Source organism: Lepisosteus oculatus, chromosome 3 (genome assembly GCF_040954835.1).
Source record: "Lepisosteus oculatus isolate fLepOcu1 chromosome 3, fLepOcu1.hap2, whole genome shotgun sequence".
In the NCBI taxonomy this organism is placed as follows: domain Eukaryota; kingdom Metazoa; phylum Chordata; class Actinopteri; order Semionotiformes; family Lepisosteidae; genus Lepisosteus; species Lepisosteus oculatus.
In genome coordinates, this window is record NC_090698.1 from 75,112,403 (window position 1) to 75,131,492 (window position 19,090).

The window sequence follows — 19,090 nt, forward strand, 5'->3', positions numbered from 1 at the left end:
TTCTAACTTTTTTGGCACTTAGTATCTGATTGATCCAAGATTCTCATCCAGCTGTGTCCTGAAAGAAACCAGGGTATTGGCTTCAACAACATGGCTGAGCAGCTTATTCCACACTCCCACCACTCTTTGTGTAAAGAAATGCCTCCTGTCCTGACTGAAGGATCTTATCCAGCTGTGTCTTGAAAGAAGCCAGTGTATTGGCATTAACAACACGGCTGGATAGCTTGTTCAGGCTCCTTCAGACTTTCATTCTTCAGCCCGGGGATTTATAATGTATCTTTTTTTATCTCGATATTTTGTATCTTCAGAAAATTCAAATAAATTAAACTTTAAAAAAAAGAATCTAGTCATAGGAATATTTAAACATTTTGCTGTAATACCAGTATTTGTAAAACTAGATCTTAAAGTCAATACCTCTTGTTAATTTTTGCCACAGTGTTTGTATATTTGATATTTCTGTTTAAAATGTAACACGGCTAACCTGGCAGCTTTCATTGTTCATGTCAGAGAAATCCATACATGAAAACTAGTCCAGGAGAAGACTTTGGTCTGATTGATAATTATATCTGTGGAAAATTCCAGAATCTATTTAATGGTTAATCGGTTGTTCCCAAAACATTGTCATGTTAACTTCAGCTGGTGAGACTGAAAACAATCCTCATCCCAAACTATAAAAGCTTAGAAAATTTCATTGGAGCCAAAGAGACAAGGAAAAACACTGAACAATGGTAAGAGTGAGTCGTTTTACAGAAACAGAGCATTACTTTAGAAGTTGAAATCTTGTAAAAGTCTTCTAAGAGCTGTACTGAATACAGTGTAGATGTACTTTTTGGACAGACGGAGTCTGCAGTTTCAGCTGCAGTCACTCCAGGGGTGTGAGACTGAGTCTTGCCCTGCGCACACTGAGGTGTCTGTGTCTGTGTTTCCTGCAGAAGCTGCCAGCTGCACTGCTGCTTCCGGTGCTCCTGCTGGAGCTGGTGGTGCGGCCCGGTTCTGGTGAGACCACGACCTGCCTGCAGGGTCCCCCCGGAGCCCCAGGGGTGCCAGGGAGAGATGGCAGGGATGGAGCTCCTGGACCAAAGGGAGAGAAGGGTGACCCAGGTATGAAAATAAAACGGTGAAAGGTCTTCCTGTTTTCTTTCTTTACTGAATGAAGTTTTCTTGCTACAGCCTTTAGTCAACAAGAGACATTGAGAGAGTCTGTGGCACTGTGGGCAATAACACTGAGGGCAACCTCTCACAACCCTGTACTGTACATGCTCTTCCTCCTCAGACATTTCCTTTCCTTGTTCAGCACACCTGCAGCTCCTCAGAGTGTGCCACAAGAGTTAAGTCTTGTATTCTGATAGATTGCTGATAGCCTTCGACATGAGAGCAGATCCATTTTAAAAGGCCCTTTATTTTGCAAACCACAAGTATTTTCAAAAACACCAGTGCGGACACTTTAACTTACATAAGATACAAGATTTTGTTTGGCAAGTGAAAAGTTTACCTCATGATTAAGTACTAGATTTTAAATTAATGATCTTCCAGTGATTATAGCCAAACGTTTACTGACTCAGAGTGGAACTTTTATTTTACATTTGAGGTCCGCGAGGGGAAAAGGGTCATGCTGGTCTCCCAGGAAAAGCTGGACCCCCTGGAGTGTCAGGAAATCCTGGAGGGCTGAGACAGGGGGACGTTTATGCCTTCCATGTGGGGCTGGAGAAATCCTACCCGAACGATGGAGCACCCATCACATTCACCAAAGTGTTCTACAACGACCAAGCTGTCTACAGCACCGACACTGGAAAATTCACCGCTCCTGTGAAAGGGGTCTACTTCTTCACTTACCACATAACTGTCTACAGTAAGGATGCATGGGTGACGCTGAAAAAGAATGGTGAGATCGTGCAGTTCACTTTCATGGATCACCTTGAGAAAACAGTCCAGTCCTCTGGGGCAGCAGTTTTGATGCTGGAAGCCAAAGATTCGATCTGGTTACAGGTGCACAGTGCATCCAATGGGCTCTATGCTGACTCCAATGATGACACAACTTTCTCTGGCTTTCTGTTGCAAGGTCTGGAGCACTAGAGCACAGATCACTGGACATGCAGACATCTCACAGCTACTCACCATTAACTAATGCCAATAATATTGAAATAGGACAGTATCACTTTTTTTCTAAGCTTTAGCATTATAAACACTGTTTCAAATACTCTTAATGAACAAATAAAAAAATACATACATGTAAAAATAAAATTTCAGCAACTTAATATTTTGAGTGTTTCCTGTATTTTTTGTGTATTTTTGGTAAACTCACTACATTTGAATACTTTCTGAAATTGAATCAAGCCTGTAGTTATCATTTGAAATTGTAAGAGTAATTTCCCAGCCCCTACAGATTCAGAGCTGGGACAGTGTGGCGAGGAAGAGAATCTCCGGGGAAAAATAACTAAACTTGTGGTGGGAGGATTTTGAATATCAGTAGAAAACAAGTGCTCTGAAGTTTCACTGTGTTTATCTGTCACTGGGAAACTGATGTGTCCTCTGATGGATCTTTCAAATAATAAACTGTGTTTGTTTAATGATGCAAGAGTAGCCAGATCATCAGCCACTGACTGAAGAAAATTTCTCCTTAAGGTCTGGGCTTCTGCAACGCTGGTGGGTTGGGGCACTAGGAGTTAGGTCTGGGGCAGTATTGGCTAGCTGAAGTCAGCACTACGGTAGATATTGGCTACATGGAGTTAAGGCAGGAATCATATTGTAGTTGGTGGGGATAGAGTTGTGATTTTCATATTAAAGGGAACTAAGTCCAAACTCCTTAGACCATTTAATCACGGTATTAGAAACTTTTACAAATTCCGAATTGAGCACAAAATCATGACCTTTGAGAAAGTGCTGGATAGTCACCATGTTGTCACAAACCTCTGGTCTTGGCGTGCCTGCCCAGCAGACAGTACAGACGCCGTGGCTACCAAACTGGTAGAGCAGCGATGTTCTGAATTAACCAATTTTCGTATTTAATGTGAACTCTCCGGAGGACGAAATTAACCCGATTTTGTAGACGTGGTATACTGTATCACGAACACTGAAACATAAACAAAAAAATAAATAAACATACACATTTACAAGTATCGAAGCAAACACACTAACTAGCACTTTCCCGAATTCGCGATAATAATGATAACACCGCGTGTTGGAAAAAAAAGCTAAAATAAGTTTGCACAGCCCGTCTCAGGGGTGTTCAGGAATGGCGTTGCTTGATGACGACATGCACTAAAACTCTGGGAAATGTAGTTTTCTGTGTCGCACTAGTGTAGTCGGTAAACACTCATCTGTGACACTCATCTTCACTTTCCACTGATGAAGAAACGTCATTTTCCATAACGCTGCTCGCCGTCAGTCTAAAAGAACAGTGGGCTAGTTTTGTTTAATTTAGTCCCTAGGCAACACAGATATAGCTGTTTGAGTCGGACACTAGGACCCAGTGGCTGACGCTGCTGAGCAGTAGCAGATTGCCGACCATTTGTAAAATTATAAGTGTCTGGCTTGATCCAAGGGCGCTGCGGGGCAACTGACCCTTTACAGGGACAGAGCGGTTCCTTTGCCAAGCTTGGTTTGTCGAGGCGCGCTGCATAGCTGTGAAACAAACAGCCCCCCTTCGTGTCTGTTTCTGAGAAGGTAAGTGTCGGCAGAGGTCAAGTGAGTATTGCTCTGGCTGTTTCTGTACTGCAGGTACAGTATGTGCAAACAGGACAGAACTTGAGGGACGCGTTTGTTGACTTTTTTTCTTTTTAATTGTTAACATTGGTGATGGTGTTGCGAAGGTTTAGGCACGATAGTGAGCGTTTCTCGTTTACATTTACACGTGGGTACTGTCTGCGCGTTTGAAAAATATTCTGTAGGGAAAAAAAGATCAGTAAGCTCAACCAGCAAAACTAATTAAGGGCAATTATTATTTGTATGTGATCAGACCAGATCTTAAGGAATAAGAGCAGACGTTAAGAGTAACCGAAAAATCTTCGGTAAATGCCAAATGTTACAGCAGTCGGGTTCAGAGTGCAGAGATGACTCGGTGCACCTAAATAGTTTAAGCCTGAAATACACTTTCAGCGAGTGACATACTCGGACACGAATCTTCAATGAGAAGCAAAAAAAACATTCGCATGTTTTAACTATTATTTCTATAAATAAAGTGTAACGTTTTCTGGGCACAGGGTGCTTTGTTTATGAAAAAAGGTGCTTTATTTTGTTCTAGTTATTCTAAACGAGCATTATTTGAATGTATAATAGTTACTCAAGTTTATGTAGCCCGTTTCTCATGTGGATAAATTCCCAGATAGAAACAGAGTATACTGTAATCCTACAATTCTGGGGTTCTTCGCTGTGTGAAATCACTTGACGTCAGAAGATTTTCTGTGGGAACGCACTGCCTCTGGACAGTGTCTGGGAGAACCGACCCACCGTGACACTGCGAGCTGTGCTCAGGCAGAGGGCTCGTCAGCGTGTCCAATTATATTCACTGCCAGGGTCGCCAGTACAGAATACATCCGCAGTAACTTGTATCCAGGAAAGAGCTTTTAACAAACGAAGTCATCTTGTTATCAACTTAATTGAACAATTTCTCAGTGCAGTTAAGTAAAACCCTGGACCTGTTCCTTAGCCTTTCTTTTCGTTATATTTCTTTCTTTTCAGTTTGAAATGACAGATGAAATAGACATTTGTGGTACACAGAAAGCTCCAGAGATTGTACCTCCGAGTCTCCAGGCGGGCCTTGTTGTTGTGGTCCCTCTGAAAGAGCCTCGTCTCTGGTGCTGAAGCGCCTGTTTCCTCCCCTGTAGCCCTGTTTCCCGCTGCGATGGCTGTTCTTGGGAGCTACTGCGAGTCCAACGGCTCTGTGGCACTGGTGTGGGTCCAGGGCGGCCTGTCTCCCTGCTTCTACTTCACCCTGGTCCCCGCGGTGCTGCTCACCCTCTCCCTCTTCTGCGGCACCGTCCACTGTGTCTGCTACCGCAGGTACGGCACAGCCATGGAGCCCAAGTTCGTCCCGCGCTCCAAGCTCTACGCGCTGCAGCTCTGCGTCTCGGCGCTGCTGCTGCTGCAGTTTGTGGCGGGCGTCGTGTGGCGGGCGGCCGGCCCCGGCGTGCTCCCTGGCTACGCCCTGGCCTACGGCTGCCTGTCTGCGGCGGGCTGGAGCTGCGCGGCCGCCCTGCTGTGGACAGAGAGGCAGCGGGTGCTGGTGCAGGACCGAACCCGAGGCCACAGCACCGTCCTGCTGCTCTTCTGGGCCCTGGCCTTCGCTGCCGAAAACCTGGCCTTCGTGTCCTGGAGCAGCTCCCTGTGGTGGTGGTCTCTGGAGACCCGGCGTCAGCAGGTGCGTCCCTGGGCCTCCGAGACGGGTGTGCAGCTGTTGGAGGAGAGGCCGAGTCTCTGTGGAGGAGAAGCTGTTGCCGAGGTGTTGTGATGGGAATGTTGTAGCACATTTTCCAATGCCCAGTTTTTGTCTGCAGGCCAATGTTTGGGACTGGATATTTCAAATTACCCGTTTTGATCAGGTAAAATCTGCAATTTCACAGCAGAGCGTCTTATTGGCAGCTGAAGTCAACCCCATCGCGCCTCAAAGCTGATGAATTACTAAGCTGTGTTTACCTCCTGTATACCTGCCATGTAGAGAGCCAGGGCCACTAGTCTACTTTACAATGAGCTTGACGCTGTAGCTCTGGTGGCAGATGCAGATACTGTGTGCTCAGAGCCCCCTGACTTGATGCAGAGCAGCAGGGGGGTCCCCAGTGGTCAACACCACTGGTGCTGCTCCTCTCTGAATGCCACCTAGAAACAGCAAAGCTGAGCTGAGTTTTAAGGGGAGCTAAATGTAAAGTGAAACAGAAGAACCATATTTAAGAAAACATTACTGGAATCTTTGCAAGAAAGTGAATCTTGCAGAAAAGTAAACTTGTTAAAGTCGGCTTTAAAAGCATAGCATAGTTTATTAGGGGTAGTAAAAGCATATCAAATTGAATGTATTACACAATAAATTGTTTTTTTACAGGTAACAGACCGGTTAGGTGAGTTTTGACAGTAAGGAGAAAACAACGCTCGTTAAAAGCAGAGCTTGTCTTATTTGTAACTTGATCTAGTGTAAAATATGATTATTTGTAGTTTGGCACTGGATAAACTCACAAAATTAAAATGAAGAGTAAAAACATTAGTATTTTCTTGTAATTATCATGATTAACTTCCTGTTTGTGACAAGGGGGTATTTTGTCCTCTGATAAGAATATTGGGACAGCCCCACTGAGTGCCTGCCTCAGCATGACTAAGCAGAAAGCACAGCTAAACACAGACAGCATGGACGAGTTCTGCTGAGTCACCGTCACAGTCACTGTCAAGACAGTCACAGCTCTTATTGTGTCGCTCCTCCCCCCCTTCTTGTACGACTGTATTTCAGTGGGCTGTGGGCTAGACAGGAAAACTGATTGTAAATCAGCATAGTTTTTGAGTGTTTTTTATTTTTTATTTGTGTCTTTTTAAACAAAAATAAGTATTGGAACATATAAACTAAGAAAGGTTACAGATGAGAGAAAGCCATTTGGTTCATCAAGTCTGAAGCTGAAAGGTATTATCTTTAACAACATGGCTGGGCAGCGTGTTCCATATTATGGCTGAGAATTTTATTATAAGCTTGTAATTTATACAATGTCAAATTGTAAAGATAAATTACACACAAACGTTGATGTTCCTGTTTTTGTATATGCAAATTACAATTTGATTTCATACACTGCTGTTTCACAAGGGTTTTAGTGATATAAACTGTCACCTTATGTGCTGAATTGTAGGTGTATTATTGATTTTAAACATTTTTGTACATTTTATTTTTATATATACAATATCGTTATTAAGCAGCCTTATAAATACATTAGCCCTTGAAGGAAAGAGAAAGTCTTATTTAGTTTTTAAGTGATCAGTGTTTGTTTGTGTATCCTATTTACTGTAGTTACTCGTATAAGAAAGGTTATAAACGAAAGAAGGCCATCCAGTCCATCTGGCCCAGTCAGTAGTTAGTAGCTCATAATACTGATCTCAACCAGCTCTTTCTTGAAGGAAGCCGAAGTATTAGCTTCTCAACCACATGACTGGGTGGCCTGTTCCACCCACAATCCCACAACACCAGGGGTACAAAATACCTCCCATTCCTCGAGTTTTAAAATCACTTTTATGTATTTTTCACCTATATCCTCTGATTTGTGTTTTACTGTTCATAGTATTTTATACTTGGATTGGGTTCCCTTGTAGTTTTGTAGTGTTCAAGCAAAAAGAGATTATTGTTCCTTTAAGTTAAGAATATAACTGTTTTTTCTTCTCTGGACTGATTTTTTGTAGCGTTTTAACCAACATTGTGTAGAATATTTTAATGGAGCCTGGATAGTGCATTGTGAAATTTTAACATAACATCCTGTGATTAATAATCTACATTTTTGATTGAATCACCTAACATTTTGTTTGCCTTTTTTATAACTTCCCAAAATGGTTTTAAAGTTATAGGCAGTGTGTCAACATAAACACCCAAGCCTTCTAAATACGTGTTTTCAGAATCAGTCAATGGGACTGGATCAGTGTAGCAGCGCCCAGCTGAATCTGCCGTAGACTAAAAGACTAAAAGACTAAAAGACTAAAAGACTAAAAGACTAAAAGACTAAAAGACTAAAAGACTAAAAGACTAAAGGCACATGTGCATGTGGAATACACAGTGCAAGTTACACTGTTACTTCCAAATTCAAATTTTTATTTTTTCTGACCAAGAACACAGTAACAAAACCTAAAGTGCTACAAAAAGTAGTAAAAGTAAACATAGTGCCTTTCTACAGAGTACAAGATGCAAGATGAATAATGGAAAGAAAGGATGAAAAACTGAATTTCTGTAGTCAAGGGTCAGTCACTGCAGGAGGGTGCCCAGCTTGTGCGTGTTATTGAGAATACTGTTGCAGCCAGCAGTCATACCTTCAAGTCCAGTACTTGTTAAGCATTAAACTGAAGCTGTGCCGGTAGAAGTCCTTACAGTATTATTGTCAGAGCCTCCAGTTAAAGTTTGTTACCATTTCTGGGAAACAGTTGTTGTGTCTTGAGTAATTTGCTGTTGTAGCTTCATTGCTTTATTAAAGCAATAGTAAAACAACATACTAATTTGCAACATAACAATGTTGACGATAATAGGAAATTATGAATTACTATTATTGTTTTTGGATTTACTATTATTATGGAGATACAGATGGAAACTTGGAAGCTGTGCATTTTGTCTGGATAGTGGGGAGAATTTCTTTAGCACAGGCTGGAGAGTGTCTGGAAGTAGCTGCCAGTCATGTTCGAACCTCAGCTGGGTATTCTTTACTAAGGGAACTGTGAGATGAAGAGCTCTGGACTCCCAGTGAGAGACTTGCTGGTCTAAGGAGTTTGCCTGCAGTCTGCTATTCCTAACTCATTACTCTTACACTTGTTAAATGTGTGATTACAGCACTTAAATCCAAACACTGTTATATATTAGTACAGTATATATTAGTATAAATTGCCTATATACGCATGGTATTAATGTAGCAATTGTTTAAAAAAAAATCAGTTTCATAGTGAAGATGCCTTGAAAAGAAAGCATGGGATATTCACAAGGGAATAAAATCTGCTATTCAGGAACTCTTCTCATGTTCACATTTACTGAGTTATCTGAATGATAGTTGTTCCCTTTTCTGCAGGTAGAGTTTGGGCTGTGGCTGGTGCGCTACATTGGAACAGCAACACTGTTCATATTGGGGCTGAAGGCCCCAGGCTTGCCACAGAGACCGTACATGCTACTGATCAATGAAGACGAACGTGACCTGGAGCATGGGCAGGTAATTGGCTAGCCACACATCTGTGCTCGGGCATGCCGTGTTCCAAGTTTGCACAGATGTTACCATAACTTTTGCAGCTGGTGTCCAACCCTGTGTTTACACAGTGTGTAATATTCACAGAGCTCCTGCAGCTGGTGTTCAACCCTGTGTTTACACAGAGTGAAATAATATTCACAGAGCCCCTCCAGCTGTTGTCCAACCCTGTGTTTACACAGAGTGAGATAATATTCACAGAGCTCCTGAAGTTGGAGTTGAATACAACGATGCAGTGTGTTGTTTGAATACCACAAGGAAGTGGAAATTAAATTAAAGAAACATGTCATGTTTAATTTTAGTGATCATCACTGATACCTGCTGAAACAGTGCATGAAACTCAGCAAACGGAGCTATCTTAAGGTCTGAGAAAACATGACTTATTCTTGGAAGTGGAACTACACAATAATTTGGATATTATTCATTTTAAGGTTGATACAATTCAGGAACATAATTGCACTGCAGCATAGGCTCTTTCAGACTCCTGTGCTGAACTGGATTCATGAAGTGGAAAAGACACAAAATTATGATTTAAATACTTCTGTCTTAATAAACTGAACCACAAAGAAACACACAGAAGATAGTATTTATTAATTTAGTACATTACATTCACAGCATTATAGTCTAGAACAGTGTGGCAGGACAGTGATACTTCCCCTGGGGACAGCAGACTCCTCTTGGGCATGGAGACTACAGAGTAGTCTTTGCTACTCTGTACCCAGGAGACTTTCCTGATGGGTATTTCCAGAGTTTGAAATTGTAAGGCTGTCATTTTGTGATAAGATATTGCATGTGCTTTGAATATGTTCAGTGTATCTTTTCTAGACGTGTACTTTCATATGGTGCAGTTTTGGATGGGTTTGTCATTTGTATGGAGTTTGCAAGTTCCTCCTGTGTTTGTAAGGGTTTTCTCCATGTTCTCCAGTTTCCACCCACCTTGCAAATGAATACAGGCTATGTTAATAATAAGACTCTTTAATTTGTCCCTGTGTTCCTGTGCATGTCCTGCAATGGACTGGCATCCCAGCCAGAGAGTAGTCCAGCCTTGTGCCTTGTACTTCCAGGAAAGGCTCTGTGTGACCCCTTCCCAGAAATCTGTGCTTTCTGATGGTGGGTGGATGGATCTTGGAGTGCTCAATGCAGTGCTTGCATTGCTTGACCGACAGCCGCCAAGAGAGATGGACTGAAATGTCCTTCCTGTGTTGTGCAGCCGCTGCTGGGACAGAATCGCGAGAGTCAGTCGACATGGCAGAACTTCGGGAAGAAGGTGCGTCTGCTGGTGCCGTATATGTGGCCAAAGGGCAGCGTCCGTCTGCAGCTGCTGGTGCTGCTGTGCATCGGGATGCTGGGTGCCGAGAGAGCCATCAACGTCTTTGTGCCGATTTACTACAGGAACATTGGTGAGTTTTTCAGCTTTTTGAAAAATAAATCAATGACTGCAGTTACCGTGCCACATGAAGGACAAACCAATCTGAGGGTGGCAGGTGCGAGTTGCCAGCAGGGTGGCCACAGAAGTTATAAACATGGGCAACACTTTAAAGTACAGTGTAAAAGCAGCGATTTTTTACTTGGGGCTCTTGAGCACAGGAAAACTAAAAGAGACGAAAACTAAACATGCAACTAAGGAATGCTTTGCATCTCTACCCAAGACTTCTGCGAGAGATGAGATTTGGATTTAGAACAGGTGAAAAGTCTGTTCTCTCTTGCTGAAGGAGTCGTTGGAAAACTGGTCCAGTTTGTTCTTTCTCACCTACACCCTTTGTGTAATCCATCCTGTTGTCAGAAATGTTCTTCCTCCTAAAGTTCATTTGCTTACTTGTGTCCTTGTTTCATTTATAACACATCAGTGGATTATTTTTTCACAAAAGGCACATGGTGTATATATACACACTGTCTGAGGTGCGCAGACGCTCTGTTGTCTAGAAGAAGATGGCAAGTGCTATTTATTATTCAATGTAGTTCTAAGTAAAAGACTTTCAGAGCATGCTATTCACGTCTTGTGAGTGATGTGCTGACCTCTGCTGTCTGCAGAGTGAAAAAAAGCGTTAATTCAGTAGCGGTGTGCTGATTACAGCCTTGCTTCTTCCAAAAACAAAGAGATTTATTTGATAGTTTTTACTTGAATGATGTGAGTCATAACCCATCGTTGCTGGAGACTATTGCTGTTTTCAATGCCTGTCAGTCGACACGGCAGCCCTGGAGAGTAGAGAGAGGAGGGAGCCTTTGTTCCCTTCAAGGTCTGCAGTTTTGATGGGCTGAAACACAGACGCATGACCATAAGAAAACAGACATTTAGCAAAATCAAATAATGGAGTTAATTTTCCCTCACGGGATCAATAAAGTTTCTATTTACAGTGGTGAGAAAAAGTTTGTGAATCTATCTATATTCCTGCAGTAATTTATCCTAAAATGTGACCTAATCTTCATCTCTGTCAAAATAGACAGTGAGAGTTTAAACAATGCGTTCAATATAGACAAAAAAAAAGTACTGTGCAGTTGTTTGTATGTAATTTGTTTAATCGGATTGTGTGTATTTATTATTAGGAGCATATTATTAGGACTCCGAAGGCTACACAAACTTTTTCTCACAACTGTATTAAGAATTAGCTGTTTTAATTTGTATATATTTTGGTCTTACATCTGATGTGTACACGTTGGCGTTTCCCATCCCTTGGAATAACTGTGATGAACTCGCCACCCACCTTGTTCCGGCCTGGAATGTGTGTATTCGTTTCCTTTATACGTCAGTTTCTCAGTTTGTGAGATCCTGTTGTGAAGCATACAAGTTATGGAGCCAAAAACAAGTTTCTGGCTCAGGAACCAAACCAAGCTTTGACACCCAGTCGTTGTGTACCGTTGCAGCGATGGAGAAGGCCGCAGAATCAGTGAGCTGGTGACAGTTGGGTGAACAAATGGACCAAAGGTCTGTTTTTGATGTCTAACTGTGTCTTTTGTTCTGTATATTTCATGTCATTTCTGCCGTATTTGTCTTCCCTCAGTAAATGAGCTTACCGATGGAAGCAGCTGGAAGACTTTAGCTGCAACTGTCTGCATCTATGTTCTGCTCAAGTTCCTGCAGGGCGGAGGAGCAGGTAGTACAGAGCTCTCCCAGCAGTGTACCATTCTCCTCACAGCTTACACTTCATACAAAGGCTCTCTGCACGTTTCACACATCATGACATGCTGAGATCACGCACATTTCTAAGCGCCAGTAGAATGCTTCTAATTAATAGTCAGTACAAATTTCATGCAGTAATATATATATATATATCTTGGGTTGTTCTTCAGCATAGCTAAAACAACACGCATTTGTTTTCAGATTTATTCTGTTTACTCCAGGCTTGGGTGTTGGCTGTCTGTGAACTCTTGGCTTTCCTCTACTCAGGCGCCTCCGGCTTTGTGAGCAACATGCGCTCCTTCCTGTGGATTCGGGTGCAGCAGTACACCAACCGGCTGGTGCAGGTGCGGCTGTTCGCTCACCTGCACTCTCTGTCCCTGCGCTGGCACCTGGGCCGCCGCACGGGCGAGGTGCTCCGCAGCATCGACCGCGGCACCTCCTCCATCAACAGCCTGCTCAGGTATGCAGATTTTCCTTTTCCTCCATTTACTCATGTTTTCTCTTTCACATTCTACTCTCTACACATCTGTTTTTACTTCATTCAATGAGGTCCATTATTCACCTCTTACTGCCTCCGTCCTCACCTGTCTGCTCTACCTCTGTCCCCTGCTCCGTCCTCACCTGTCTGCTCTACCTCTGTCCCCTGCTCCCTCCCTTCTTACCTTCTGCTCTACCTCTGTCCCCTGCTCCCTCCCATCTTACCTTCTGCTCTACCTCTGTCCCCTGCTCCCTCCTCACCTGTCTGCTCTACCTCTGTCCCCTGCTCTCTCCTCACCTGTCTGCTCTACCTCTTTTTTTTTTCTCTTTCTGAGCCTTCTTGGACGTCTTGGTCATAAAAGGCAAAACTGACTGTTTCTACTTCCTTTGTGCAGCTACATTGTCTTCAGCATTTTCCCCACGATTGCTGATATTGTCATCGCCATCATCTACTTCAGTTCCTCCTTCAATGCCTGGTTTGGTCTAATCGTCTTCGTCTGCATGTTCCTGTATCTCAGTGAGTACTACCCTCATGCCAGGCTCAAGCAAGGCTGCACTCCTTCAGTTACCTCCTGTAGCTCAGTGACTGGCATGATTAGGCTTTTCCAGGCATGTCAGGGGCTATAAAAAATAAGAAAGGTAAAAGCAAGAGCAACCAGCCCAGCTTACAGTATCTTGCGTTATTAGTAGGTGATTTACCTGAAGACCTTATTCAGTTGTTTCTTGAAAGAAGCCAGTGTATCAGCTGGCAGGGTTAATACGCTTGTTATAGCCCGTTTTGAATCATGGCATTCTGATGGTAGATGGGAAGAATTTTAGCTTGGAAAGCGAGGAGTAGAAAGTCTGTTATGGTTTAACGCAAGGTATGACAATGGAGAGAAGAGGGGTGTTGATTACAGAGTTAACACGAGAGTAGCCTTGAAAGCAGGGTTTGCAGTACAGCTGTTTTTCCCTGTCTTTTCCTACAGCTCTGACCATCGTCATAACAGAGTGGAGAACCAAGTACAGGCGAGACATGAACACGCAGGACAACAACGCCAAGTCCAAGGCTGTGGACTCGCTGCTCAATTTCGAAACGGTACTGGTTTCTGCCTTCCTGCCCTGCTCTCCTCCCCTTCCCCTCCCCTCGCCTGCACATGCTTTAGGTTGAATGAGGAATGAGCCTTTACCTGATCCTCTGCAGTCACACAGCTCCTCAATCGGGAGTTTCCTAGGTGTGAAAAAATCCTTCCAGGATGCTATTATAGAATAAAGGGGAAAAAATATTGTTTTCCTGTTCTATTAGGTCAGACATCTGATTAAAAAGAAAAAGGAAAAATCTATTTTTCTATTTGCTAATAAGTTTTGAAGCTACACTATCTCTCTTTTGGAGTCTCTAACTCATATTCACTTCTAAGAAATGAAGACCAGCTGCGCAGTGTTAGAATACAAGCAGGAGTCTCTCTGCCTCCAATATGCAAGTGAGAAATATTAACTTGTGACTGAAAGTCTGGAGTTGAGAAGACGTGGTCGCCCTCTTGTGGCTTCGGTTGGAATTACCGGCTGCGTTGCTACGTACCGTACATACAACGCAAAACTATTCACAGATCCCATTGTGTTCTATTTTGTGAAATTACAAAATAATGCGTACAAATTGTATCTAAACATTGTATTTAAAACCTGAAAGTCAAACTGAATACTACCAGAAGTAAGGAAAGTCACAGTAAATGTCAGCAAAAGCTAAAGAGGAAATTAATTCAGTTCAATTCAATTCAACTTTATTGTCATTAAACTTACACAGGTGCATAGTATAATGAAAAGTGTTTCTCATTAGTCACTCAGGTGCATTATATAAATAGGACAGAAGATAAGACAATAGACAGTAACACAATAGCAAAAACAGTAACATGTAATAACATAACATAAATAACATGTAATCAAGTAATCAAAACTGTGCAAAATTCCGCAAACAGAGAAAATATAACAGGACAAAAACAGTGCAAGGTAATTCTTGGAAGAGTGCAAAAATAGTATGGTTAATTAATAAATATAAAATATTATTACGACCGGTACAGTTTTACTGGGCTATCAAGGGGACAGTACAATTTCGGCTTACATGTGTGTGTAGTGGTGTAGGAGTACAGTCGTTGTGGGTACAGGAGGATGTTAGGAGAGCTCATAATATGGTGGGAGGGAGTGGGGGCATCACCAACTTGACAGCTCTGGGGAAGAAGCTATTTTGGAGTCTAGTTGTGTGCGACTGGAGTGACCGGAACCTTCTGCCAGATGGTAGGGGAATAAACAAGTTATGACTGGGGTGAGTGGGGTCAGACATAATTTTGGTGGCTTTTTTCAGACTCCTGGTGTTGTATATTTCCTGGATGGATGGTAAGGCACTGCCGATGATGTGTTGGGCAGTTTTGACCACCCACTGTAGTGCCTTACAGTCGGATGCGGTGCAGTTGCCGTACCAGACTGTGATGCAGCTGGTCAGTATGATCTCCACCGTACATCTGTAGAAGTTGGTGAGGATCTGTGGATGTAGGTGTATTTTCTACAGCCTTCTCAGGACGTACAGCCACTGTTGTGCCTTCTTGATGAGACTGGAGGTGTTCAGTGTCCATGTAAGGTCCTTAGAAATGTAATGATTACATAAACCAACTGGATTGGTGATGTTTAAACATTGTTTAAACAAAGTTGCTTGGGGATTGTATGGACAGCAGATACGTACAGTATACTATCCCAACTACACACGTACACACTTATCCTTAAGCCACGCCAGAGCAGACTCCAATATTTTTTGTATCCTTCTCCAGTGCTTTTGAATTTCTTTGTGAGTTTCTTTGAAAGTGCCTTCGTCTTCACGGCTAAGTCTTTGCTTGAAATTCCCTACCTGAAGAAGGAACATTACAAAGACAGGAGTTTTTATTCTGAAATCATGAGAACCACTGTCACACAGGCAGTGGCCACTCAGCTAATTGTTTTTAGGTAGTTTTGTGAGCTTGAAAATGTATACATTCATGATAAATACTTTTATATTATATGCTTCTTCCTCTATTTCTATTTAGTCCTTTCTTTTAGTTTTTTGTTTTGAATGTGTGGAGTAGGTTAAGTATATAATTATTTTCTACTTCAAAGTGTCGTGACAGCAAACATTAAAGCACCAAAATGTGAAAACTGAGTAAAGGTCTGAATAGTTTTGTACGGCTGTACACATGTTGCCATTTTTTCAGATAGTGTATAACCCATGAAATTTACAGACCCTGAATGTTGTCAAAATGCTGGTCTTTGTTGTTTTTTTTTTAATCTTGTAAGTATGTTTTAAAAAACCTTCATGATCTTGAGCAGGTGATGAAAACTTTTCTGAACAAAAGCAATTGACACAGTGTTCTGTCTACCATTGGTGTTGTCTTTGTGTTGTAGGTGAAATACTACAATGCAGAGGAATATGAAGTGAACCGATTCAATCATGCCATTCTGAAATATCAGGTAAGAAAAGTATTCCATTTAAATTGTTTTTCTTTCAGAACAGACATGCTAAGAGACATACTGTAAACTTGAAGAACACTGATACTAGAATTATTTTAAACAAAAGACAGCCACCACTATCTATATAGATAATATTTTTTCTTCATTGTTGTATTTTTGCTTGTATTGTAATTTCCAGTTCCTTACTCAATAATTTTGCTGTTGTATTAGTAGGTTGCATCTGATCATCAAGGTCAACAGTAATTTTCTATTATTTAAAATTGATTTTAATTTTGCTGTTATGTGGTAGATTCCATTTTAAGTAGCAGGTCATACTGTTTTTTTTCAGAAAAGCAATGTCATGAGACATTGTCTCCAATGAGACTTACTCACTGAAGACTTTATATTCTACATGTTTGACAATATTGGCTAATTGCAGGGTTTTGCACAAAGTTTATATCTGAACTGAAAGACTGAAAGACAGTCGGACACCCTGATGTCAGTCTGGGGTGATTTGTAGAAAAACAGGCCGACTGGCGTTTTGTTGTGGATGATGATGATGGACTCATTCAAGACACCAAGCTGTCCTGTGGGATACACAGACAGTGTACTGTATTTCCCTTAAAAACACACAAAGGGCAGCCCTTCAGTAAATAAATGATGGCTGTCTTCTTAAAGATGTGTTGTCAGACGTACTGCTTTTGGATTATGTAAACACAGATTTGTGCCCATTGGAGTTTTGAGGCAGGATGAGCTTTGGTTACTTTTTCTCTGCTGGCATTTCCTTTGTTTGCTTGATTAAACTAATTCTGACCTACAATACATTCCTACTACTAGAAATTCTAAGAAAAACAAGTCTTGAAACATTTATTAAGAATCAAGATTAGAATAACTGTGCCATAATACTGGAATGTTAAGACAGTACTGAGTGGAATTTCATTATATTATTATAACAGTGTTGAGATATATAACTGATGTAGAGAGAAATTCCACTGTGGAAAAGTAGAAAGAGAAACATTTAAATTGTGTTTTACTCTTCTCCTCAGGCCAGAATGAGCCTGTGCAGATCACTTGTCCCCACAGATCCCCACTCCAGCAATGTCATTGTCCCATTGTCGTCAGTATTTTTACAACCGACAATTTAAAAAAACCCTCAATATCTCTGTTTTCAGATCTTCCTGACAATTACAGTAGACTCCACACAGGGCATGTCAGCATGCCATCCACTGTCTCAAACACTGCTCCATTCATTTTATTAGCAGTATGTGAAACAAATACACACCACTCCATGTGTGTGTCTCTCATGCAGGAGTCCGAATGGAAAGTCAATGCCTCCCTGGCCCTGTTAAACCAGACTCAGAACCTGATCATCGGCTCAGGGCTCCTCGCTGGATCCCTCCTCTGTGCCTACTTTGTCACAGAGAACAAGTTTCAGGTAACAATCATTGCACCTGAGGGGCTGTCTCTGGTCTGCTACACAAAGTCTGTCCCTCTTTTCATAATCATCCTTGCGTGTTGATAAATTCTTTACATAGGTAATATTTAGTTTTACCTAGACTATCAGGCTTTGCTGGTTGCGGTTTTTATGGGTGTAAGTAGCTGTCGAAAGTCAACATGGTTGTGTTTTAACTCATTTTCTGTGGCAGAGGGGGAATGTATTACATTTCAAAGGTCTTAAGAATAAAACATGCTGTGTAGTACTCTGATTTTTCAAACACAGTGTGCACTTATCTTGTTATGTCCAGGGAGGGTCTTGTTCAGCATTGCAATGTATCACTGTTGTACTACCAAAGTGGATTTTATCAACCAGGAATTTGTTTTCATTCCTCTGGATCAGATACTGTCAGGACAGTGTCATCCTGTGAGTGACAAGTAACATAAAGGTCCTGACTATTTAGTCATCAAAGATCCCATGGCACTTTTTTACAGGAATAGGGTTTATGCTGTATAGACCACAAAGAAAGAGCTTTTCTAGATAAAGAGCTCATATTGTCTGTTTAAAGCTCTAATGCCAAAATCAAATAATGATCTAATATGTCTATATACAATGCCCTCAAAAAGTATTAGGACAGCAAAACGTCAAACTATTTTTTTTCTTTACAGTAAAGCCATTTGTTTTTTTAGATCATGAGTTAAACATGAATAAGTAGTCCAATATACAGTATGTTTATATTGTGTGGAATTCCATGCATACATTTAATCATTTCAGAACATAAATGTGTTTTGAATTCAACTGAGTGATTTGAAGAAGATTTGACCATTGGGACACATTCACTTTTCAGTGTGAAAAAGTCCGTATTTGGTTTCATATGCCTTTGAAGTAATAACTGCACGATGTCTGTGACCCCTTCAGCTTGCCAAACTGTACAAATATTTGACATGTTTTGTTGCAGCCACTTGGAGCTCTTGCCTATTCTTGGAATAATATGATTCGGTTGTCCTTGACCCATGGTCAGTAGGATTTAAATTTTACAGATTGATTTGGCCAGCCTGGCTTTGTGCTGTCAGTGTGGGTATGGATCTGAGGTGGGCTTGTGTTTTGATATTAATGTATATGTTTAGTTTGATTAATTTCTACTTTCTTGCAACATGTTCCAGGTTGGTGATTATGTTCTCTTTGGCACCTACATCATTCAGCTCTATACACCTCTCAACTGGTTCGGTACTTATTACAGGTGAGGATTCAGTATCACAGGCTTTTGATATCATTTTCTGGATAAACTGGTTAATTGATTTACATATATATTGTTACACAGAAAGAGGGGAAAAAATGTGAATTACGGAATGTACCAGAAATAGAGTGAGCAGGATAATCAATAACCATATAATAAAACTACAGCATACAAGTGGAATGAGCTGCTCTAACAGGCTGTAATGAGTTGGGACTCAAAGTGCGTCATTACAGAGTGTGAGAGAACCCAATCCCGGGATGAACAGGCGGCTGAACTGGGGATCCTGCAAGCAGCACATAGCGAATGCCCGGAGCTGCACGATACCGAGTCCGGAGGGAGCTGGGATCACACACTCTGGGAACAGGGAGCAGGCTGCTTGCAGACACACAGGCAGAAGTGGAGCTTTGGCTAGCCAGAGTCCAGAGCATTTTGACCCAAAACACAGTCCAGGGTCAAAACCCTAACAAACCAGGGGTTGTAAG

The 19,090-nt window shown here is 41.7% G+C and overlaps 2 protein-coding genes across 3 annotated transcripts in view; both read left to right on the top strand.

Moving 5' to 3' along the window:
• Positions 1-619: 619 nt before the first annotated feature.
• On the top strand, positions 620-2,255 carry LOC102698188 (adiponectin-like). Its single transcript, XM_015360897.2, has 3 exons — positions 620-728; positions 933-1,101; positions 1,589-2,255. Exons 1-3 carry the CDS (start codon positions 726-728, stop codon positions 2,071-2,073), a joined length of 657 nt encoding a protein of 218 aa, XP_015216383.2. The 5' UTR covers positions 620-725; the 3' UTR covers positions 2,074-2,255.
• A 902-nt stretch (positions 2,256-3,157) lies between these two features.
• abcb6a (ATP binding cassette subfamily B member 6 (LAN blood group) a) overlaps positions 3,158-19,090 on the top strand; it is a 29,062-nt gene continuing 13,129 nt past the window's right edge. Inside the window, exons 1-11 of one of the 2 annotated variants that reach the window (XM_006626494.3) lie at positions 3,158-3,663; positions 4,824-5,356; positions 8,724-8,861; positions 10,105-10,294; positions 11,894-11,986; positions 12,280-12,472; positions 12,885-13,006; positions 13,458-13,567; positions 15,892-15,957; positions 17,246-17,371; positions 18,535-18,611. In XM_006626494.3, coding sequence (XP_006626557.3) covers positions 4,841-5,356; positions 8,724-8,861; positions 10,105-10,294; positions 11,894-11,986; positions 12,280-12,472; positions 12,885-13,006; positions 13,458-13,567; positions 15,892-15,957; positions 17,246-17,371; positions 18,535-18,611 — 1,631 coding nt within the window. In that variant the 5' untranslated portion in view covers positions 3,158-3,663; positions 4,824-4,840. Of the gene's footprint in view, positions 3,664-3,685; positions 3,718-4,823; positions 5,357-8,723; positions 8,862-10,104; positions 10,295-11,893; positions 11,987-12,279; positions 12,473-12,884; positions 13,007-13,457; positions 13,568-15,891; positions 15,958-17,245; positions 17,372-18,534; positions 18,612-19,090 lie in introns of those variants that run through there. The other variant, XM_015360884.2, reaches the window with a different exon arrangement.